This window comes from Merops nubicus, unplaced genomic scaffold, assembly GCF_000691845.1.
Source record: "Merops nubicus isolate BGI_N331 unplaced genomic scaffold, ASM69184v1 scaffold181, whole genome shotgun sequence".
Taxonomy (NCBI): Eukaryota; Metazoa; Chordata; class Aves; order Coraciiformes; family Meropidae; genus Merops; species Merops nubicus.
Genome location: NW_008588773.1, coordinates 28,164 through 52,684, shown reverse-complemented (window position 1 = coordinate 52,684; position 24,521 = coordinate 28,164). Strand labels below are relative to the sequence as shown.

The following is a 24,521-nucleotide window of genomic DNA, read 5'->3' as shown; positions in this document are numbered from 1 at the left end:
AGAGCCGCGTGTCCCATAAGAGCGGTCGCTGTGTCCGGGTGCTTTGGTGGGGTGGCAGGCAGGCTTGTAAACACAACGGGCACTTTGAGAGGTGAAATGCTCTGCTCTGGTTCACCCACTGTGAATGGGAACGCCAGAGCTCGCAGGTGTGCTCTGACCAGGGAAGGGGGAGCACTGCAAAGATGGCAGAGTCGGGCAGAGCTGTGCTGTACAGAGGTGTGTATCCCTGTGCATAACATCCATGTGATAGACGTTACAGATACTGTAATGGTTACTCCTGTTCTGGTTTTGCTCCCATAATGATTGTGCAAATAGCCCCATTTACTGTGTGAGAGTAAGGACTGCTCATGTGGGAAGCTACATGATGGCCTTCCAGTAAAAACACATGAACTCTGCAGCTCCTTCAAAGGGAATCCAGCCTGCTCCAGCTAGAGAGCACCTGGGGTGTCCTGTGGGCTGAGCAGCACAGTCCTGCTCTGGGCTGGAGAATAAAACCTCCCTTCAGTGTGAGTCCAGATCTGAAATCTGCCATGACCCAGAGAAAAGGATGTGTTGTTATAAACTGGGGAATAATGAGCAGAGCTATGTGAAATCTTGCCAATGTCAAGAAAAGGCTGTAAAATGTATGTGTGCCTTACTGAAGAAGATTTGGGTATTTATTTGAGTCACGTGCACTTATTATTTGTGGAGTGCTGTCAGTGTGCTCAGCTCTGTGTAAAATTGGTGTGGACACAGCCCTACCCTCTGATCTCACAGCCGAACAAGAGGTACCCAGGGCTTCCTACAGTACAGACATGCTGGCAGGCAACCCTTGACTGAGGTACTGGTACAAACACCCCGTGAAGTTCATCAGTGGGGAGGGGAATGACATTACCCAGGGAATGGAGAATGGAGATTGCCCAGCAGGATTGCCAGCGAGGGGGAGTTCTTTGTTTGAGGTGCATTGTCAGAAATGGTAAGTTCCTAGCAGGAAATGCTATCTCCTATTTATATGCTTTATTTATTCACTTTCTTCCAATTGCTGCTTCTGCGATTACTGTTTGTATTTAATTTGCAATCTCTCTTCAGTGGCTCTCAGGTTTGCTTCTGAAAACATAAAAGGAAATCCTTAAGACACACAGTTCTTCCTTAGATCTCTTACACTCAGCATTATCCACTGCAGAGCAAAATTAATGTATGCCCTTCCTTATTGTTTTCCTTCTTAATTCATTTCTTTCCAAAGAGACTCAGCAAGCACCAATTTTCCAAGTGAGTTTTTAATCGCCTGAACACAGCGTGATTAGTGTCTTCCAGTCTAGTTGCCATTTGATACAATCAGTATTTCAGTATGCAATGATTATTTTCTTTTACCAAAAACCTGAATGCTATGTGGCCAGCTGATAACAATTGGCTGCAAAGACACATGAAATACTGATAGCGCCGTATGGAAGGATGTAACCTCTGATTGCGAGGCCGTCCCCAGCCAGGCACAGGAGGGTGATGTGAAGTGTTCTGTCACGTGGGGCAGGAGGAAATTATTATTCCAATACTAAGAGCAAAGGCTGGGAGGGCAGTGAGGGAAGGAGGGAGAAGATGGGAACGCAGCGTGCCAAAATATTTCTCACTGCTGGAATGTTTGCTTTGAAAGGGCCTTTCAAGAGTACATGTTGCCAGGGGAGATTTTTCTCTCTGTATCTTTTATTGCCATCCCCAAAATAAAAGATTTCAATACAACAATACTAGAGAACTGCAGACTTAAATAGTCTCTGCCATGCAGAAGCTGTAGACTTTTAGATTTTCCCCAACCTGTGTAGTGAGTTTAGCATGAGAGATTATCAGTGTAAAGTGAGAAGATCCTTCCTTGGAGTAAATCCATCGTTGCTGTGTTTTAAGTACATTTTGTGCACTGTAATTGCCAAGCAAACACTTGCAAAATTACTGAGTGAAGATCAGGACCTGAGTACTGTTAAGTGAGGACAGGGTAACTCTGAAGCAAATAAAGGGTAGAGGGGAAACAGCAGCTGCAAATCTGGGGCTGCCTTTTCCTTACAGCAGGGTGGCACAGTTGTGTCTCCCCACCGTGCAGCCTGTCCTGCAGCACCTCCTGTTAGCCTCCCCAGGGCTGGCTTCTTGTCTCCTTGTGCAGCCTAGCACTGGAGGAAACCACCCGGGTGCAGCCAAGTCCTACACAGCTGCATTTAACCGTGGTGAGATGGGGAGGATCCAGCCAGCTCTGTTAGAGGGGAGAGTTGAGCTACTGGGAAGCTTCTCGTTTGTGCTGTGTGGTTACTAAAGCAAATGCCCGTGATGTATGGATGGTTCTCAGTGTTCTCTGTGGATACCATGCAACTAGAACTACTCCAGTTACAGCTTGTTTGTTTTTCACAGTGTTGTTGGTGAGTATGGTTGTCTAAAGTCTAGTAGACAGCCATTTGCTAGGCCCTTCTGTTCTTAGCAAACTTGACAATGTGGCTTGTTTTATCGCCTTATGTTATTATTGATATTTTCATCTTGTGTAACTAATTTTACTGAGGAAAACTATATTGTTGCCAACTTTGATCTCCTTAATTCTTGTAAGAAAATGCCTCCAGCTTCAGCCCATTTGAAGCATACACAGATGGCTTTGTACAGGAGCGTGACTCCTTGGAGAAGGTTGCTGACATTGTGTGAGTGGCTGTGGGGCAGGATGGGAAGGGATCCTATTTAGTGAGACTGAAGAGATTTTGAAGGTGGCTGCTGCTGCCTGTCTTCCAAATAATTATTTTTCTGTCTGTCACTGGGAGTTCAGAAAGAGCTGCAATAAGCTCAAGGAAAAGCCTGAGGTAGCTGAAAATGAAGGTGATTCTAAATAAAGAAGGCTAAGATGAGACTGAAAGACAAGAACAGAACTAAGGGAAAGAAATACTGAGGTATCCTGAAGAGCAGAAATCTGTCTGGAGGAGCCCATCCTTTCCCAACTCCCTAACTCAGGGCAGGATGTTGATGCACCCTTGCTTAGCCCCACTGCCATAGGTACAGCCTCTGGGCGTGTACAGCCCTCCAGGAAGGCAGGAGAGACCCACTGGAGCTGTCTAACTGTCGTCAGCTGAGTTCTCCTTTTTACCTCATGAGAAATGGACCTTCTGACCAAACCTTTTCCATGGCTTCTGAAGATTCTGGCAGTGCCTTTCAGGGACTGTGTGTGAGGTGCAAGCCTCAAAGTGCAAGTGTGTTTTCTGGATAGCAGCCTTGTGAGCAGCACAGGAAACCAGGAGTGTGTTTTGGTGATTGCATTTGAACACAATCTTCTCTGAATAATCCCCTTGAACCTGAGTGCATAGCTAGAAATGAAGTGGACTCTAGACTGGCAAGGCAGAATAGATCTGCACAAGAATGGCCCTTAATGCTGCATCGATAAGTGCAAATGCCCTGCATTGAACATGAGTTCTCTGAACACTGGTGACCTGCACCAGCTGCAGAGGCTGTCGTGTTAGGCAACAAGGCAGGCAGCAAAGTGTAGGAAAATAAACATCTGACTACCAGAAGAAAGGGTGCTCTCTCAACTTAAATCAATAGGACGACATCTATCACCTGCATAAAACATGAGATTTTAATATTCAGTAAACAGAATCTAATAGCTTTGGTAGCCACAAACTAACTTCAGCGATGCCTGCTGCAGGGACATGTCATGCTACAAAGATGAGGTTATTGGCAGGCAGAAATAATTTTTCTTCAACTCATGAGTAGTCCCTTCTTTGAAAGCAGGCGTAGGCAAAGGTCACAGCAATGTTGTGACTCTGCCCTGCTGCTGCTCACTGGCAAGACACTCCCTAGCAAGGCAGGAGGTCTGTGGGTGAGGTTCCAGTTACTCTAGAAGCTCTAGAGCTCATATTTTAAAGATTATTTTAATAATCCTGCCTTAGGTTTTGGAATTTCCTCAGGCACAGGGGGAGATGCCTCCCTCGTGACTGCATATCCCACCGGATCACAGGCTTCTGTGCAAGTGCAGCAAACCTTCTGGCCTGGACACATTGACTGTCCAGCTCTTAAATGTCCCGAAGGGTCATCCTAGGCACTCATCACCAACATAAATGAAAAGGATGTGGGGATCCCAGTACCTTAACCCCGTTTTGAAAGTCTTTATGTGTAGAGAACAAAACAGATGGGGGAAGCCACATAGCTATAAGCTCTAAGATCTTTAATGGACAAAAATGAGAGAAGACCTGGAAAAAAAAAAAGCACCACCAAGAAATGCCTAGAGGGGAAGAATATGAAATCTATCAGAGAATGGGGTGAATAACAGAAAAAAAATGTATGGTTATTGGCAGCAGGTGTAGTTAAAATCTCAAACAAAACTTCACTAAGCCCTTCTTTGCCACAGAAGTGGGAGATCAATGCAAGAAACTATTTGAAGATTTGAGGATGAAGAGAGAAATGAAGCCACAGAGGAGAGATGACAGCTGTCCTACCACAGCAGCCAAAGTGCACTTGCAGCACCAACGCTGTGAAAGAAAAATCCACGCGATGTCAGAAGAGAAGCCAGTATTAAGAAAACTCCAAGATCAGTGAAGCAGAGAGAGAACATGAGTTTCTTAAAGAAAATAAAGGTAAAATGTAGTGAGCCAGGTGCTGACTTTTACAGTTAAACCCACGGCGTAGCACCCATTACCCTGTGGTGGGGTGCCTGGGATGCAATAGGAGTTGCAGAGGACGTGTGTCCTGCTGGGGCAGGAGTGTGACAGAGGTACCCCAGGATGACCTTGTCTCTGTTCAGCTTGTACGGATGGGGAAGGAAGTGTCTCCAGAAAACAACAGTGCAAAAGGAAAAGGATACATTAAAAAATGAAATCTGTTATTCACATTAACTTTTTTTACTTGTAGCTGGAGCAAGCTAGGAGTTGAAAGTAAGGTAACCCAGGTAACCCAGGTTTTCATGTGAAAGTAGTTTCTTCACGTGGAACACCTCACATCTGGATTGCACCTGGCTGTTCATCTAATCACATCCCCCCCAGTAAGCCTGCTTGGGACCAGCAGCCTGACTACACTTCATATAACATCTCTGCTAACTTCAGCTCATCTGGGTCAGAGCCATGGCAAGGGATTCATCTTGGGCTCAGAGACCTGAGCCTGCAATGCATGTAGTACATGCAAAATTGCAATACATTTAACCAAAACCCAGGCTAACTAAGTGCAGCTCGATCAGGTACATTTGTCAGCGCTGTCAGCCTGCTTTGTATTCACATTCTATAGCTTTCCCCATCTCTGTTCCTAGGGATTTTTAACAGAGGCTTTTCCTATCCCTTTTTTAAAGGATTTGTAACAAAGCACCATTTTTAATGACACCGTTTTCTTTTCAGGCACAATCTAGAAATGTTCTTTTTTTTACACTGTCTGCATCTTCATTCTTTCAGTAGCTCTCTGTGTATAACACCACCAAAAAACCCAATGAACTTACTGTCCAAGCACCTCTTTGCCCCATTGTTTGAGCAGCTTCCAACCCCAGCATCATTTGACCCTCTGAACAGGAGTGGCAACACCCCTCCCTTGCAGACAGGCACTAGTGTTATGGTCTGATGAACCTGTCAGGCTCCTTCTGTGCTGTATCACTGGCAGAGGCTTTAAACAAACCTGTGTGTCCTGAGGCCCACACCAGAGGCTTTTAGGGAACATGTCTGGGTGATCAGGGAAAATGTGGCATCATCAGAGAAATGCAGATAAATGCACGTGATCAAGCCAAGCATCCTTCCCTGGTCTGCTCATCCTTTGTTTACACTGCTGGTCAATATATTCCTGCTACATCCATGATGCCCCTTCAGGCTTTCTGGTTGGCAAAGGCAAATCATAAGTGCTGGCTGTCGGGAAGGGGCTCCGGAGAGAAGAGACTCACTGCAGAGGGTCTGCTGTAAAATCTGTTTACTGCAAAGCTTTTCAGCCTTTTCTAGCAGACAAGCGACAGCCCCCCGAGCCCCACAGGTTAACCAGCCTGTTCACATGCCTGAGTCAAGCTACTGATTGGCAAAAGCCACTGTCCCTGCACTCTGTCAGCCCTGGCACAGCTCAGAGTTGTGAGAAAGTTTGCCGACGTTTACATCCTTGTCAGGGCGAGCAGCCAACAGAATCCACTAACTATAAACATTTACTATTTCAGAGATACTTTTGTGAATTTTCTCAGGCTTACAAAAAAACCTTATTGCCTGTGCTGATTGTCCATACTTGGCAAAATACACCACCCTGCTTCACCATTCCACAGCTGATAAAAGAGGCAAGCGTGTTATATGTTTTATGTGATTCCAGGATTTGGGCTGTATTGTTAATTTGTATGTGGCTTTTACATATACTTGCCTTGTGATGGAGTGAAGTGGTCTAACTTTAAGAAAAGAAAGATCTTGTTCTGGTCCTCTTGTTTTTTTCCTCATTTGCTTTAGCTGTAGCATGTTTTTCTGTACCTACATAACCCTAAGGGAAGATGTTAAAAAACAAACCAAAAGAGAAAAATCCAAAAGTAGAACAGAAAACCTATGGTAGCACACTGCAGTTTGTCATTTATCCTTCATGCATGAGTTGGAAGGGTTATTTTTGCCCAGATTAAATGGGGAAGCCACAGAGCTTTAGAGAGCTACCTTGGCATTTAAATAGAGTTCATACAAGTGCATGTGGCTGCAGATGGGAGAAGGACTGACAGGTAGCAAGAACCCTCACCTGTAGCTGCATTTTAATAGGGTCTTATCTGATGAGAAGGAAGCTCAGTCCTCCCAGGTCACGTGGGCTTTGGAGCAAAGATGATGCAGTGAAGAGAGCAATGGAAGTCAGGTACCTCTGCACTGATTTTTCTGCTAACTCAATCTCTGTCTTTAACTTAAAGTCAATAGCAAACTATTGATTTTTATAGGTCATGGTTTCTGAAGGGCTCTGTGGAAAAAGGTAAATTTTGTGTCATCCAAGATGTAGGCATTTTGACATTTGTTCTCACTGTGATTAGTAGGTTTTAAAAAAATTCTCCTTGAAAGAGAAAACTCCATGGTCTGTTACATGTTTTGCAGACCTGACTAGTCCTCAGGTGTGTAGCCCCCAGCACAGGTTTCTGCTGTGATCTCTGGGAGCTTTGGCCCTGGCAACCCCGGGCTGCTCGGTGCAGGGCCACCTGCCCAAAAGCTGCTTCTGAGCCATGCTCCATGTGTCCTCAGGGCTCCTCTTCTCTGAGGGTTTTAACAACCTGTGTTCTCTTCTTCATAAAAAAAGGATTATGACAGTTAATTCTCTTTCTAAAATACATGGAGATGACTAGCAGAGAAATACAGACATCATTCAGTGACTTGTGGCAGGTATGTGCCATGTGAGGCAGAATGGCAGGTTTGGGTAGTCACGTGTAGGGGAAGATCTCATCCTCAGCAATGACATTTCCTTAGCACCAGCCTCTGCCCACTGTGGCAGACACTTGAAGGTTGAAAGCTCCAGCATGCTAATCAAGGAGGAAAAAAGGGTGGGAGGTGTCAGCAGGAGATGCCAGTGTCCCCTGAGTCCCACAGAGCCTTTAGATAGAGAGCACTTACACCGTCGGGGCGTGTCAATGAACACATTTCCATCCTCACTGCATTGCTATCAGTGCAGGAGCCACGCGCTTGTATTGTAATTGCACCAGGCGTTTTCTGCACAGACACTCTACCCAAGATGTGCTGTTTTCCCCCTCGTTGGAGTTTGGATTTATTGACACAATAAAAGTCAAACAGCAGAGAGTAACGGAGCAGGCTTCACCCTGAGCCTTCTCCCTGAGCGGGGCTGCGCCTGCAGGGTTTGTTCCGTTCCAGTCCCTGCTCCTTCCTGCACCAGAGGGACAATTCACTCCTCTAATGTTCCAGGTGGAGAACACAAAAGCAGTTGCTGCTGCGATCAGATCAGATTTTCATTCTTGTAACTGATGAGCTCTCTGTAAACCCCCCTGTGACTGGGAAGCCGTGCAACTGTTGGCCCCGTGCGGGTGACACGGGGGAGATTTGCCCAGGGCACCCTCTGCCTTGGGTGCCTCTGAGCCCAGAGGCTGTTCCCTCCACCCTTAAACTTCCCCTGCTTTTACCTTGGATTTTTCCTCCCCTGCTCTGGCGAGAAGCCTTAGCTAGGAGTAGGATTTGTAGGTGTACAGCCTTTAGAAACAGTGTTGTATAGGGCCCTATTTTCAAGGGATTCCAGCTGACTGTTGTTCCCTCCACCCTTAAACTTCCCCTGCTTTTATCTTGCCTCCTCCCCTGCTCTGGTGAGAAGCCTTAGCTTCTGTAGGATTTGTAGGTGTACAGCCCTTAGAAACAGAGGGTTGTATAGGGCCCTATTTTCAAGGGATTCCAGCTGACTGAGGTGCAGCTTAGGTACGTATGGTGTAGTCATTCCCTTGAATTTGTAAGCAGAATTTAAGGTTCTGAACTGAGGCTGTGTCACAACTGAAGCATGCTATCTTCAGCTCAATCTTAGAGCTGTTTCTGGAGGGCAGCAAATCCAGCACTTTGCATTAAGGCATTAAGCTCAGCCTCACAATGGTCATTGTGACATTAAAGAGAGGTGAACTATTTTCTTGGAAAATATCTGCTGCGTCATTCAGTCATGTCCTGACAATTTCAAGAGCCCCGAGACTGAACACTTGAATGGAAATCTGTCCATCTGTTTATACACTGAGACATTTTTATTTTCAGTGCATTCATCCTCAAGGACCTCCCCCTGTTTCCCTGGGTGACTGTCCAGGAGCATCCCCTGGAGGTACCCGTCTGCAGGAGCACAGCTCAGCACGGGCAGTCACCACGGGGATGGCACAGCACAGCCCAGAGCCAGGGCTCGTGTGGGAGCTGGGACATCTGGGCTGGGAATGGAGATGATGGGAAAGAGCAGAACTCCCATTTTCTCTGTCTTCTCTTCTGTAGCCAATGGACACTTCCTATCTCATCTTCCCTGTGCTGTAGATAAAGCCCCCATGTATTGTTACATTAATACCATCATTTAAAAAGTGTTTTTTGCTATGCACAGTATATCAGAATATTAAAATTAAAATACTGGCCTTACAGGCACATACAGACCCTCCTTCCAGAGAAGGGACAACATTGGCTAAAAATCAGGTTCAAAATACTTTTGGGGCCCTTTTGGAGCTCATCTGTATTTCCAGCCTTTAGGGAGTCCACATTTTAAAACTGTTTTAGCACCCATGACAGACAGGTGCTTTTTGTCACTTGAAAAATTAAGTGCTTCTTTTTTCCACAGACTAATATGACTCCAGGAATGGGAATTTTCCTAGAAAGCACCAAATATTTTGAGTGTTGCCCTAAAAGGAGAAGCATTATCAGGACTGTAAGTGCATGCAGTGCAACAGGGATATGTAGAAATCATTTGACCCTGTTGCATATGTGAGGAACTTGCACTATCTTTGTGTCTCTCTAAACTCAGTTCTTTGATTTATATCTATCTGTGCTGCTTGGCTTTTTCCATTGCTGAATAGGGAACTCTCTCTGCATGCCTGTCTTCTGCATTGTCAGGTATTAGATGAATAAAACAGGCTGGTATAGTCCAGTCTTGTAGGATGACTGAAGGAATGTGATTTCTTTAGATAAAGGCTTTTGACATTCTCTCCATATTATTTTATTGAAGCGCTTGGCTGAACGAATGCAGTTTAAGGGCTGCTTTTTTGGGCTCTTTTCACTGTCTGAATGTCCCTTTTTCACTAGTTAATAAATTATTTGTTGCTCAGAGACTGAAAACCGGCTGGGATGACTTAGGAGTGTTGGTGCACTAGTATCTAGACATAGGACCACAGTTTTCTTTACAAGATAAAAGTGTACTGCTGTGTATTTAAAAGCTCCCTTTGGGCTTTTTCACTGGTATTCTGTTGATCTTTTGGTGTATCCTTTCGTCCTGGTGCCAACATGAAAGGCTCGACCGTGTGGCTAACATCCGTGGCTTAGCACACTACTTCTGATACTGTGTTGAGCTCACAAGCTTTATTACTTGGCTCTCCAGGCTTCTTCTGGGCTTGTGGCTTTGTGGTGCTGCTGTAGCTGCTGTATGTTCAAATTGCACTCGTAGGGAAGGGGTGCAGTTGTCCCTTGGTGGGAGCAGCAGAATACAGGGCTCCTTTCCTTGCTGGAGTCAGGGACTCCAGCAGGGGCAGCACAGGGACGTCCCGTGTGGTGCTCCTGTTGTGAGCATCCTCCTGCTTACCACAGTGTTTCTGTGCAGCTGGGCAGGATCCTGCAGGAGGCCCAGACACACTTACTGTCCTCGAGCTTTTTGCATGCTCTTTTTTGTAGCACCTATGAAATAATTGTTGGAGATGAGGTGAGTTGAATTCTCCAGGAGCATCGAGAAACCAGCAGGCACAGAAGAGCTGGTTAGCTTCAGTAGTTGCAGCTGACCTGCTGGTCTTTTCAAGTCCACATTCTTTAGAAACCTCCACTTCCCCTGTTAATATTTCTTTGGGAAAACTGAAGGATGCATTACAGGAAATGGAATGAATATGCATGTAATTGTTTCTTTTTCTTTTAATTTCATGGAGCCTTAGATCTTAAATTTCAGTCGTGGGGATTAGTGTCATGAATCATGAACACTAAGTTTACTTAGTACACAGAAGATTACTTTTAAAGCCCATTATTTTACAAAGAATCTCAGTGGAACTGAAGTATGTTGCATCTGCCTGAATATTTTCCCCCCTTACTTTTCTCAATGATGTGTAAATGATTCCGTCAGCCTATAACCTCATTTGTGTGAGTAATTCAAGCAGGGTGGGAGAAGAGAGGGAAAAGCAAGGGTGGTTGCTTATAGCTCAAACATGTGTTAGCTACACATAATGAACAGTTCTTACAGAACAGGCTCAGTGTTTACAGTTAGAACTGGTGCAAGAAAGAGCTGGCACTGTATGCTGGGGTTTCACCAGATAAACAGCTCTTAAGCCCTCCTGGGATACCAGCTGATGAATATGAAATGTGTGGATATTTACTTAAACTAGCAAGTGTTGGTAATGCCTAATGTGCAGAAGTTTAAGGATCAAATACTTAAGGGAAAGCCACCTCAGACAAGTGTGTGCTTAGAATTTGTGCTGGTGCGAGATCCTTCGTCTCCGTGCAGAGAATGAAGATGTCTGGCTAGAGATCTCGAGCCTGTCTGGGGAGGGTGTTAGCCCAGCACAGGTACTGCATCACGGTGGCAAGGCAAGTAGAAGCTGTGCTGACTTGCATACTAGATTGCTTAAAAGCAATAGAAACTCATGGAGCAAGAATTGGACTGGCATGGTTTTGATTGCAAGTGGACAAGGAAGCAGGAGATTCTGCTCTGAGCTCTGGTCCTGGTGTTCTCATCAACAAAAGCACTGGTTGAATGGAAAAAAAAGTGTTTCTGAAGCCACCCCCAAACACATACAATGCTGAGATTTAAATGAGCTTGAACCACATGAGTTAAGTAAGTTTCATGTGCATCTGCTCTTCCTCATCTTGGCAGTGGAGCTTCTGCTCTATCAATAAAAAGATAATTGCAGTTTGTCCAAACAACTTGAAGTATGATGTACCAAAGAACTTCAGCCTCTGAAGAAACACTGCCAAAAAATCTCCCTATTCTAAGCTTGTGTCACAGTTGGCTGTCATTGAATTACAAGAGACAGTGGCGTCCTTGCATCCTTTAAAACTCCTGGTCTGAGGCCATTAAATCAGTAGAAAGTCTCTCCTTGGTTTCAGTGAAGGTTGCATCAATCCTAAAAGAGGCATGTTGTGTCCCCTACCAGTTGCATCCCATTTTTCTTTCACATACTGTCGCAGAGTCACATCTGGTTTCCTAACTGAGTGTAGAAATGTCTGTGCTAAGACCAGTAGCAACACAGCCACCCCCATCTTTTAGTTGCTGGTGTCAGGCATCATCTCTTCTTGTGCAGGGGACCTGACATTTCTGATGAACCAGCCACTGTCTATTCCAGGTACTGTGAGTGTTCTTTTATCTTCTGAAGACACTAGCTTCTTATTATGGTCGTTGATTTGACCTAGTGAAGATTATCTCTGTTTCTGCATTTGCACATAGTGATGATGGGTTGCTAGGACAAGGGGAAGTAGCCTCAAGTTGCACTAGGGGAGGTTTAAGTTGGATATTAGGAAAAATGTCTTCCCAAAAAGGCTTGTCAAGCCCTGAAACAGGCTGACCAGGGAATTGGTGGAGTCCCCATCCCTGGAGGGGTTTAAAAGCTGTGGAGATGTGGTGCTGAGGGACATGGGTTAGTGTGACCTGGCAGTGCTGGGTTAGTGGTTGGACTTGATCTTAAAGGGTCTCTTCGAACCAAAACAATTCTGTGATTCTATAAATCAGCAGGAGAGCAGAAACAGTAACTTCTAATTCTGACATCATTTCTCAACTTGATTTTTGTAGTTCAATTAAAAGCTCAGCTGATTAGTAAAGGCGCGTGGTAGATGGAGCAGAGAACATTTTGGCAGCCACCGTGTACTGCTATTAGCTGCCCCCCAATCACTTCCAGGATTCACTCTCCATAATCAATAAGAAGCAAATGCCAGAGCATCTGCCCTTCCTAGCAGCTGTGCCACCGCCGTGGCCGCACAGCAGCAATTGCTGAGCCTGGATTCAGTCGGGCTGAGCAGCAGGCTGGAGTCTGAGAGCACACTCACCTTCTCTGCTCCTCCCCTTTCAACCTGAGCCGCCGCCAAACTCCCCATCTCCTGCAGGCACGCCCCTGCCAGTGTGCTGGAACCTGCAGGAGAGCAGCTGCTCTGCACCTGGGACCGAAGCCCTGGCACAGCTCATGTGGTGTTTAATCGTGTTGCATAGATCAACAGTTTTTGAATAGCACACACTTCATTCAGTACAGCAGGTTTTTACATTCTCATTGTACATTCATGGATCATTGCACCTTTTCCAAGCCACAGCAATTGTCTCTATTGTGAAACCAAAATGTTAATGTCTTCCATCCTGTCCTTCCCTCTAGTTCAGTGCATTTCAATGGGGGTTAAAAGGTAAAAACACTCTAAAACTTCGAATGTCCATTCACATCATTACAGGCTATATGTAGTCTCATCTCCCTCCTCCCCAATATCCTGCTTCTCTTCATCAGTAGTACTAAATAGTGACATCTACAGAGAAAATGAGCAGATGCTCCTTCAGTGGAACAGGAAGCTATCAGTAACACTGTTGTGCTAACTGCTGCTGAGCTGCTATAAAGTGGTCCCGTGTTGTCCATGTGGAGCCCTGTGCACGTGTGGAACTGGGGGTCCCCTCCAGAAGCCCAGCACTCAGCCCATCGTGCTTTCCTGGTCTCCTGAACACACAGCACTTCAGTTTATTATCTGCTTTTCCAAGTCTCTGCTTTCCTGGACAAAAGGTTTTCCTCTCAATCTTGCTTCTGACTCTCCTCATTACATTTCAGACCCGAGTATAAATTTGGGGTTGTATTTTGTAGCCCTGCCATAAGTAGAGCTCGGGGTGGGCCCAGTCTGGCAAACAGGGTTACAGAGTTCCTGCCTGTGTCTGCACCGGCCACTGTGTGGCTCGTTGTAGCCATGGCCCTCGAACTGGCCCTGGGTTGGGCTGAGTGCTGGAGCACTTGTGCTCCCACTAGCTCCTCGCTTTCAAAGCAAGTGATCGTGAGATTGCACTTCTGCCTCTAACAAGAGAAACTTGAAGCCCAGACATGAGTTTTGAATCTCCCACTTCAGTTCTTTAGAAGAATAAAACTGGGGAGAACAGCCATTACAAAATGATCATTTCAAAATGGCCTGGACTTCCCGATGGACTCATTTGTGTGGTGGTGGAAATCTCCACCTACTTGGTTAAATGCCTGCTAGCCTCTGAAACTCTGGCCTTTGATGCTTGCTCATTCCCCACTTAATTCAATTTGATTGACTTCAACAGTTGTAAGATTTTTGGTAATTAAAAGAAGAGCAGGTGTATCTGAAAATAACCAGCCCAAGCACAGCAATATTCTTGTGCCAGATGATGTGACTGGCCTGTTGTTACAGGTTAGCACAGTGCTGTGGGGGCTGGACAAGCCTTCCTACCCCAGTTCAAATTTCCCCAGACAACAAGATTGCTGATACCTCTTGTTTCAGTGTGGAAATAATATGTGGTCTTCTTGGTAGATATTGCAAATTTAGGATTACTTAAGGTGAAGAGCATTGGAAATACTTCAGGCCCACCTTGACATAATACAGTTTTTCTTCTCCAGTGAAGGTTGGTAATGGGGGGTGGAATCATTATATTCACATTTGTAAGTAGAGCTACTGGACTGCATTGAATCATGCAGTTTGTTTACTGTTCCTGTGTAACATCATTATGCACCAGTAAGATGAAAAGCAAACACATACTGAATGTGTGGGATGGGGAATACTTGACTTAAACTCTTGCTATTGTTTCTAAGTAGGAAGCAAACCTTAGAATATATCTTGAGGGATTCTTATAGCCAACACTTACATCTGAAACTACAGCAGCTATTCCAGAGAACGGTACTTGGAAAACTGATTTGCCAATAAATACAAATTAACATGAAAAGATGGTTTCAAAAATGACACTTCCAAGACTATTCTGCACATGTTTAAAATTAAAAGGGAATAAAACTTCTGTTTTCATTAGTTTTAGTTTCAGCACCTTATAATTTGCTAGCCTGAATTTACCGTTTGCCTCAAATTGCTTGAAGAGAGTATCTGCAGCCCCCAGTACAGATAATGAGCTGGGGCAAGGGGAAGCAGAACTGCTGTCAGAGTTAACTGCACAGAAGAAGCCCTGCCTGGGGAGGAGGCTGCACTGAAAGCGTTGTTGGGCCAGACACAATGCTCTGATAGGTACAGGGCAGGCAGTGGCACTGTGCTGCGGCGTGGTGCCAGCAGCAGGGGCAGTGGCTCCTCACAGGGTGCTTCTCACCTCGCCAGGTCCTGGTGGACAACACGGCTTCTTGCTGTTGGAGTCCTGCACATCAGTGCTGCCAGCAGCACAGGAGAGACACGAGTCTCACGGGGTGGCCCAGAAGCGCTTTGCAGAGGTTTGTGTGCAGTTAGTGGCACAGGGTGAGACACTGGACTGGCTCTGCCACACGAGCCTGAAAAGAGACAATACATTGTTCTGGGGGAGAACTGCAATTCAACCCTGGCCAGTTAGCTTTAATTTTAAAAGGGAAATACCACCTAATGAAAATTTCTACTTTTAAGTTACCACTTAACATGTGTATGGATAAATACTGTGCACTAGAATAAAGAACATGTGATGACATAACACAACTACAGTCTGCTGCTTTCTAGTCTGACTATGATCAGGAATAACTGAATTTACATAAAACCAGCATTTCTGAGCTGAAAAGTGTTTGGGAAAATCCTGATTTGTTTATTTGTCTGAAGACTTGGGGCATATCTTGCCTTCCCTTTGTTGATTTAGGAGTGATACCAGCAATGGCTCCGGGCAGTGCACGGTGAAGGGGCCAGGAGCCAGGGCAGGCACAGCAGTCACTAGCTGTTTGAAAGAAGAGGATAAGAAGAATAATCCTTCTTTTTCTCTCCAACTATTACCCAAACACTAAGCCATGTTCCTCAGGCTGAGGAAGTAATTTCAAACTGTGCTACAAACATGTAGCAATAATAAAAATAAAGTAGAAAATGATCCAAACCAGAAAAAAAGAAAAAAACACACACAGCCGTGCTGTGGCCATATAAAAACATGCTAAGAGGCAGAAGTAACCCACACAACGTAAGGGTTTGAAGGAGCTCAGTGACTCCTTCCTAATGGGCTAACAAGAGAATGCCAGGCACAATACCACAGAAAAGGTAGAAAAGAAGGCCAGGAAATACACCAAAATTACAGCTTTCAGATTATTAGGAGAGCGAGCCATTTACACCAGGCACTGTGCATTTTAAAATCTTGTTACAGTTGTTCTCTTTACAGCCTCAGCCACAAGCCTGAAACTTTGCATCCCTCACACATTCACTGCAAAGCAGCACTTGTTCCTCTGACCTTTTATAAAAGTCCACAAATTGTTGGTCTGTCATTCCTGCCTCTTCTTCCACAAGAGTTTGCCTCCCATGACCAGTGGTAGGTGGGCCTCTTTGCAGAAGACTTTGGTGGCTGCAGCCAGACTGTGTCCTGGGCTCTGGCTGCTGCGCTGGACATCAGGAATAGCACTATGTCAGGCAGGGATTGGAACAAGGGTGGGGTTTGCTGATGAAAAATAAGTTTGCAAAGCTGAAGAGATCTGGCCATCTGTCCTAGTAAACTTAAAAAAAGTACTAGTGAGGGCTCTTTTGAAAGCCAGTGTACAAAGGATCCCTTTTCCAGGGTGAATTTGACTTCAAATTTAAATCATTTGGGGTCCTGACTGAATAACCAAATAGCTGCAACTCTCAGCTGAACAGACTGTTAGACCCAGTGCTGATGAACACTGTACATGCACTTCAGTTTGCTCTTCTATAAATAGGTTGTAGAAATAGCACCAGCCTTTTGGTTTTGGTGTGTCAAAAATTCACAGCTGAAAAGTGCCACAGGATAGTTTGGCATTGTACTTGGTACCACTCTTACATCTCTGGGTCACTTGCTTCACACTGTTTCTGCTCTGCCTGTCTCATCCAGTCTCCTTACGAAACACCCCGCAAGCCGAGGGTGAGGAGTGAGCGCTGGACCCAAGCCTGCCCAGAGAGATGACCCACGCAGCAGGCATGACTTGGTGTCTTCTCAATTCACGTTCCCTCCATTCTACCTGTTCCCCCAAAGGGTGTAGAAACCTTTGCTGACCTAACATCGAATGGTTTCCCAATTACTCCTTTGGACTACGAGCTGCTTTTGTGCTGGATTAGTCTCAAATGAGGGGGCTGTGACAGGCTGTGCAGGGCAAATTGTGCTTTCTACAACGACTCCCGGGGACTGGAGCCAACCACCTGCTTCACAGCCCGGCGAGGTTAATTGCAGCTCTTTCTCCTGACCTGCATACCAGAGCCCATCGCCGGGCGGCCTGCCCTCCTGCAGGCCAGCTCGCTCACACAGCACTTTTGGATTTGCCAGGCAGTTGACAGTGGATGGGGACAGACTGTTTTACGCAGGCTCGCTTGGTGCATTTTAGATGAGAGGTTTTGCTAAGTTTTTGCTGTGTCCTCTCATTGTGTAGTGTTTGCAGGAGAGATTTCACAGCTCTTTGTTCCAGCAGCTCAAAAGAAACCTGTGTGTTAAGTGACCTGCTAACGTAGCTCTGCCCCGCTGCCCCACAGCTTGCCCCATGGGGAACCCAAGTGCTTCTGATGTCAACACATGTGCTCCCCAAACTCCAGCAGCAGGTTGTGTGAGTTCCCCTTCCAGCAGCACCGTGAGCCACTTCTGGCAGTCAGAGTGTGACTGGAAGAGTACAGAGAAGACTGACTTAAAGGGGAGAAATGGAAGGGGAACATTTCCTCTAGGCCATCAGCCAGAGAATCCAGCTGGCACCAAGACCCCAGCGCTCAATGTGGCTGTCTCATTCCCTCTTCACTTTGGAGCAGTCAGGGTGCTGTTAGCATGAACACGCATGCTTCAGGGTCTCATTTCCTTCAGATGAACCAAATCTACTTTCAAGTAACAACAGCTGTAAGGTGTAGTGGGTGAACCATGGTGTGTGAGTGTAACAGGCTTCCTCAGGTGAGCTTTCATCTAGCCTGAACAGTTAGCAGAGGTCATGGTTCCACATGACCCACAGGGTTCAGCTGGCTGCTGTGTTTTCCACCCTTATTTGCACAAATTTAACTTTCCTTTAAATTCTTTGGTTTGCTTGTACCTAATAGACTAAACCCAAAATCCAGATAGAGAAGTGAGACAACAATGTCTCTCTCCAAGTTCTCTTGTCGAGGTTGCATTATTTTCTGGAAGATACACTTAAGTGAAACACAAGCTCTGAACTATACACAAGGCCACTTGGTGAACTTCTAGAGCATGGTTAGGTATACCTGATTTATCCTTACCTCTTGGTCAGTATATAAATGACTGAATGGCTCTGTCTAGACATATAATCTATGAAATTTGTAAGCCTAACCTGATTTTTTTACAGCTACAATTAAAGTCCATCTTTCAGTTCCCTAATTTAGCACCTTTCTTGCCTGCTGACAAGAAGACAAGAACATTTTAAGCAGCAAGAAGAGAATCTAAAATATTAGCTGCCGTCATGTCAGATATTAGTTATTCCCCAGATCCAGTCTTGATGTTTATCCCTCCCTCTTTGAGTTTTCTTAATTATTTCTGTCTTGTATTAATTCTCACAAAACTCCCTAGGTGTAGGCTTTATGGTTTAGAATCTCAAATGCTCATTCAATTAATGGGCTTGCTTAATGTGCTTAAACTTTTCCAGAGACACTTGTGACACATTATGAGCGGGAAACAAAGATTCTGAGTATGCTCTATCTCATTTGTGATACTCCTGAGCCTGGAGTCCATTTTAAGCTCTTTATCAGATAGCTGGAGTTTTTATTTGTTTAAATTCCTGCACTCATTAAGCATCTCAGTGGAAGGGGTGTTCCCTCCAGAAGAGTGCCTTGGTTTCCTTTGCCCCATCCCTCACAAACTGGCTTAGGCCCTTGTTGAAAAAGCAGTTGATTGGAGTTTCAGAACATTGATTAGGATTTGAGAAGCTGACTTGAAAATGGCAACTGTGGAAGTGCAGCTCTTTTTATATGGGTATGGCATAGAGAGAGGAAGGCAACAGACAGTGAGCTTTTCTAAGAGGGATCTCAAGGCACTTGACAATATTTTTAGCAAAGCTGTTGCGTAACAACAGCCAACACAGGAGAATGATGTGAGGTGTACAGTGATGTTATAAAAGGGGACTCTGGAGAGACTGGCTGCAGTGTCTCTCTGCATGTGAAAGAGTCATTTGATATGGGTGATGTTCGGTGGATAAATACCAACAGATCAACAGTGCTTCCCAGATGTTTCTCCTTCCATGCTTGCCTTGAGAGTTGCCATAATTTTCAATGTTGTCACAATAATTCTGGAAATAAAACTTCTCACTGAATGACCTGCATAAAAGCTCCTTGTATTCTTTTGCTTCTGAAGTAGCTGATTCTTAGCAGGTTGCCTGTGAATCTTCAAAGCATTATGAGAGCTGTTTAGGCAAAATTTTCTGATTTAGATGTGCTCCATATGACTGCTGAACTCAGGTGTTGTCCATCTAAGAGCAATATACCGTGATAGAGCTAAAAAATGATGTTAATCTGAGATTTAAAGCAGGACAAACTTAATTTCATAGTCATATGTGAGGAATTCCTGTGAGGAAACTATAAAAAGTCTACTGCACATTATCTGTAATTTTTCTTGGTTCAGTAACCCCTAATTCCTGTTACTATCAGAAAAGATTTGAGGTATGTTTGCAGAGCAAAATCAACCTGTTTCAGCACATTCCCCACTGAAGTCGACATGAGTTATCTCAGTAACTGCAGTAAACCAGAATGTAATCACTGGCTTAGCCAGAATCCCTTCAGATCTGAGTCCCAGTGCATTACACAGCGTGGCACAGAGCAGTCCTGACAAGAGAACAAAGGCCATTTCAGTAACACAACTACACCTCGCAAGCCACGGTCGTAAAAGATTAAACCCACGGTACCTGGACTCTGTTGGAGACTATCACCTCCTCCTTGCTTCAAAGCAGAATGCAGACCTGTAGATAGATGCAGCCCACGTCCACGCACAGGTATACATGTCTGTACACACAGATGAATACGTTACACATTAAAGTGTCTGTGTGAGTATCTGACTCTGAGTACGCACACACCTTTTTATACACGGATTAAACCCCCTACCTGGTGCAGGAGTTCTGGCTTTCCAGCATGCAGGTCGGGTGTGTCGCTGCATCACGGTCTTTATATAAACGTGATCGGTGCTCAGGCCCCTGATTCTGGGCCAGAGGATCCCTGAGGCCAAGAGGGCAGATGAGTGTTAGTGCAGAGCCCACATACTAGTTTTGGCAGTAATTTCATATATCGACACAAAGCAACTATGAGTACAGTTTGCTAACACAATTACTGAGAAGTTCTAAAAATTAATGCTTCTGCTGCACTTCTGCTCATGAGCCACAAGGGGATCTATGCCTTTCAGTGTTACAGTGCTCAAGGAAAAAGGAAAGGATTCTGTTTTATGGTTCTGAGTCAGTCTTTTTCTTACTAACATATGGCCCCATTTTTTTCCAGGTTCTTTAAGCAAGTTGTAAACATAAACTTTGATGCACATGGAGTTTGATTCATGAAGAGTTTAATTTGCCTGGTATAAAAGATTCACATAGGTTATATAACATCATTAAATTATTTTTGTAGTTTGAGTAGTATCCATTGAGGAAAGCAGAACTGTTTCCCTGGGGTCTATTTATCACTGTTTGCTACTAATTAGAAAACTGAAAATGCAATATGCATGCCTCACATTATCAGTGTTGTCTTTGGACTGATGTATCATTCCTTGTGCTTCCTCAGGAACTTTTATTTATTTCCCAATTATTTTTTTTTTTTAAGGTTTCTGACAGCTGTGACTCCATCTTCGTTAATGGGAAGGAAATGAAAAGCAAAGTGGATACTATTGTTAACTTCACTTATCAGCATTTTACCACCCAGTTAGAAGTGACGGTCTGGGTTCCAAGGCTCCCGCTGCAGATAGAGATCTCTGACACGGAGCTTAGCCAGATCAAAGGCTGGAGGATACCCGTCACCTCCAATAAAAGGTATGCTCGCAGCACTGGCACAGCCCAGAGACATCTTCAGGGCCTCTCATTTTAGAACATAACAGATTTTTAGAGCATTTCTCAGAATCTAAACTCTCTGTTTAAAATTAGCTTTACAGGCTGTCTTAGCCTCCCTTACAAGACCCAGCAGTGATAGCAGTAGGCTGCATTTTATCCTGATCTATATAGTTTAAAAGTCAGTGGCTTTGCCTGGAGCGTTAATCGATTCCACACAATCTCAGCAAATCGTATCGTACACTCTGATGTGCAAATCTGAGGAAAAAGAGCTGGACCTCTCCCATCCTGTATGTAACTCTGTGTGAGTGTGTGTGTGATACTCAGCAGTGCTGGTGTTAAAGTTTCTGTCTACAGTGCTATAAATAAAATAGCGCCAAGGAAGGAGTCAGGTCATAGGCACTGGCAGGGGCACTGGATTCTTAAAAAGTCCCTTCCAACCCAAATCATTCTAGGAATCTCTATCTCCAGATGATTGTTCAGTCTCTGTGCAGATGCACTGTACAGCAGACCTGGCTGAAACATGACAGCAGATCTGAATTAGGCAAAAAAACCACTAATGCTTCTACTGAAGACTGTATTGTGATGAATGAACTCTACCAGGACAAATGTGGATGGGGCAAAAAGGGGGAGGGGTGTGGATTTTGAGCTCTGTTCCCAGCATTCCCAGCTGAAAATACTCATTCTAGAATAATGATCATTTGGACAATTTGCAAGATTAAGAACTTCCAGGAACACTTCTATATTGGTGGATTTCAGGCAAAGTTGAAAAATACTAGTGGAGAGCAAGGCGTGACACCGGCTGAGATTTATAAGGCAGTGGAAAAGCGTTGCTGGCAGAGGAGCTGCAGAGCTGAACGCTGTGGCAGCCCTAGCTAAAGCACTCCATTTGCCCAGGAGAGCATCTCAGCTGCTGGAGGGCCTTAAAGAGCCAGACAGCAGCAGAGTAGAATGATCTAACACTTTATGAGGGCATAAAACTAAGGGACAGAATTTACAGGTTACTCAGACATGAGCTGCAGAGGAGGGGACTGACTCACCTCTTGGATATGTGGACATTTTTTCTGGATGTGATGGAAGAGGTGGTGAGGATCTGGCACAAGAGAAATTTGTGTGTTTGCTTCAGTGCCAAAGTTGCCATTTGTGGCAGGAAGGGAGGTGCTAGGTGAGGAAGGAACATAGGCTGGCTGTTTAAAGTTTCACTTAACTTACCTTCTTCTGCCTGTAATGTGCTTAGTGCTGCAATGCTCCCTTAGGCACAGCCCCTGCTAAAACCAGTGGGGATTTTGCTGAGTAAATGGCTGCAGGATTAGGCTGTTGATGTTTGTTATAGGAGTAAACTTTCAGCAGCAAGCTCCGTGAGTTAGACATGCAACTGTGGTTATCAGCTGTGGACGTTCTGACTTCAAACTCATTACACACAGTGCTGGAATTTACCCCCTGGTGTGTAGGTCTGATTTATTCAGCCAGCTGAAATAAAGGTAATGGTCTGAGAGTCTGTTCTGCTTGCAAGCTGGCCAGAGGTGTGAGTTTGTGGCTGCTCAGGCTGCATGTGAACTGCTGGCCCAGCTTCAGCAAGTGTTCTCCATGGAGGGTGGAGGAGGAGGCACAGACACCGTGTCGTTCCCCAGGACTGCAGCTGGTAGTTTATGACACTGTCTCTCAGCAGCCCATGCCCGTGTGAACAGGAAAGGTTTCAACTACAAATAAATTCTTCCTTGTTCTTTTTGGAACATTCATGGTGACTTTTTCTAGCTTTAGGGTGGGTATTCTAAATCAACAGGCAGTCTAAGACTAGCATTAGTTGTGCTTGCTCTGTCATTTACTTTGTATGTAAAGTTTTTACATTTCCTTCGTTTCTAGATTTGTGTGGTTTTTCCTTGGGGTCTGTTTTTTTATTTTCCTCTCTGATTTTTAATTAGCTGATATCCCCATCTCCATCATAGCTACATGTTTCCCAGTATCCAAAACATTGGGGGTGGGGGCTGTTTCTGATGAGTTTTTAAATGGTGACCTGAAGCACACAAGACACTTGGACTACAGTCAGGAGCTGCAGGTTGGTTTCCTAAATCCTCATTCAGTCACACAGCCAGAGGCCACATTTGCTGATTCTGAACAGTGGTCCAGCCTGTAATTCTCCACAGTGCCTGCCCAGTATGTGCCATACACATATGTATAATGCAGCATTAGTGCTGGACAGTGAGAAAATTGTCTTGTGTCTTACCTGAGAATAGGTTTGAAAGAGAGAGGAGAGTCCTTTAATCTTTTAAAAAAAATGAATCCAAGCATTTCCCAGCAGGTGTGGTAGCCACAGAGCTGTGTTGCTTCAGTTTCATGTAAGAGACAATATTTGCAATTTGTTTGACAGTTTTGATATCTATCCTTAAAGGAAGTTAATTTGAAAAGAAGAGGGTGTCTAACACATGGATTCTTTCAGAAGACCCTGCCAGCAGGCTTAGGCAGCCTGAACTTCCAGTTCAGTTGCACATGGCACACAGGTCAACTGAAACTATGTCACTGTCCTCAGGGGCAGTCTTGGGAGGATTGTCATGTGTCTTCTTCATTTCTCACCACAGACAAAAGAATATTCTACTCTCCTCATGTCCACCAGGGTTGGTATCCTCACACCACTCCCTTGTCTTCTTGGCAAGAACTAAACATTGCTATAAAGTAACTCATCAATATACAGAAGGTAGAATTTTTGAGCATTTCTTATGTGGCTTGTGCAGAGACACTTCAGCAGTCTCCAGACATTCCTTCATCTCCTTTGGCTCCCTGGCTCCACTGCCTCATTTCCACATGCTCAGCGTGGCTCTCCTGGTTCACTTCTCTGAGGGGCTGAGCCAGACAGCAAAATATAACTGGGTTTACAATACTATTTTAAATGTTTTTATTGGTGCTGTTGACAAAAGAAATGCCTGTGAAACTACTGCCTCAGCATGGCTGTTCTCCATCTGAATACAGCTGCTGCTATTGCAGACCTGAAAAGTGTTTATATGCCCCAGATCACATCTGTTCTTTCCACTGGTTGTTGATCTCATAAAATGCATTGCTTCTCCCTATAAACCCTGTCATGTTTGTAATTGTAAAATGCAGGTGATTACAGACATGTGTGCTTACCTAACTTCTTGAATATTTTCACAAAGCAACCAAAAAGACAACGTCTCTACAAACATTTGAGAAATGCCACCTGCCTAGCTCAGTTTGAAGTGTGGTGATTCTCACCTGGTGTGAACTGCTGTGAGAGCAGAACTTGCTAGAGGAACAGACAGGAGAACCAGGCTGCTCTCACCCCAGAAACTGGGGGGAGAAAAGTCATTTATGTAAGAGCAGGAAGACAATTTACCAGATCAGCCTGTAAATATATGGCAAACCTTGATTATTATCCAGAGGAGACCTTGATCCATGGCCACTGCAGATGTGCAGAGCCTTCCTTTCCAGCTGCAGGTCAGCTCCGTGGAGCCACTCCTGACTCCTCGAAGGAGAGCGGGCTGGCAGAAACGCCTTCAGCAGGCTGCAGAAAAGCCCACAGCCTCTGCAAATGGAAGGTGTACATTGAAAGAAAAGTCAAATATTAGAGTGTAGAAGAGGCCCAGGCAGACTCTGCTAGTCTAACAAGAACATTTATTCTGATTCCTCATGCATCTGCCAAATAATTACCTTCTTGAAGTTCCTGCAGTAGCTCTGCTCAGCCGTTCCCGTGGGGCGAGTGGCTGCAGCGTGCATTGGTAGGAACTGCACGGCCAACGTCTCACAGAACAAGCTGGAGATATCATTTAAGTAAATATTTGCAACTGGGCTAGCACATTGTTCCTTGAGGCTCCCAGGGAGGCAGCCATCACACAGTATGACTCCAGCATATTCCTCAGTGTCAGGCATTTAGGTTACT

The 24,521-nt window shown here is 44.9% G+C and overlaps 1 protein-coding gene across 1 annotated transcript in view; it reads left to right on the top strand.

The window, feature by feature from the left end:
* Window positions 1-24,521, top strand: part of TMEM132B (transmembrane protein 132B) — a gene marked incomplete at its 5' end in the record, with an annotated part of 178,881 nt that overhangs the window by 145,740 nt on the left and 8,620 nt on the right. The window contains one exon of the mRNA XM_008949343.1: window positions 20,412-20,617. Within this exon, the coding sequence (XP_008947591.1) occupies window positions 20,412-20,617 (206 nt within the window). The remainder of the gene's footprint in view (window positions 1-20,411; window positions 20,618-24,521) is intronic.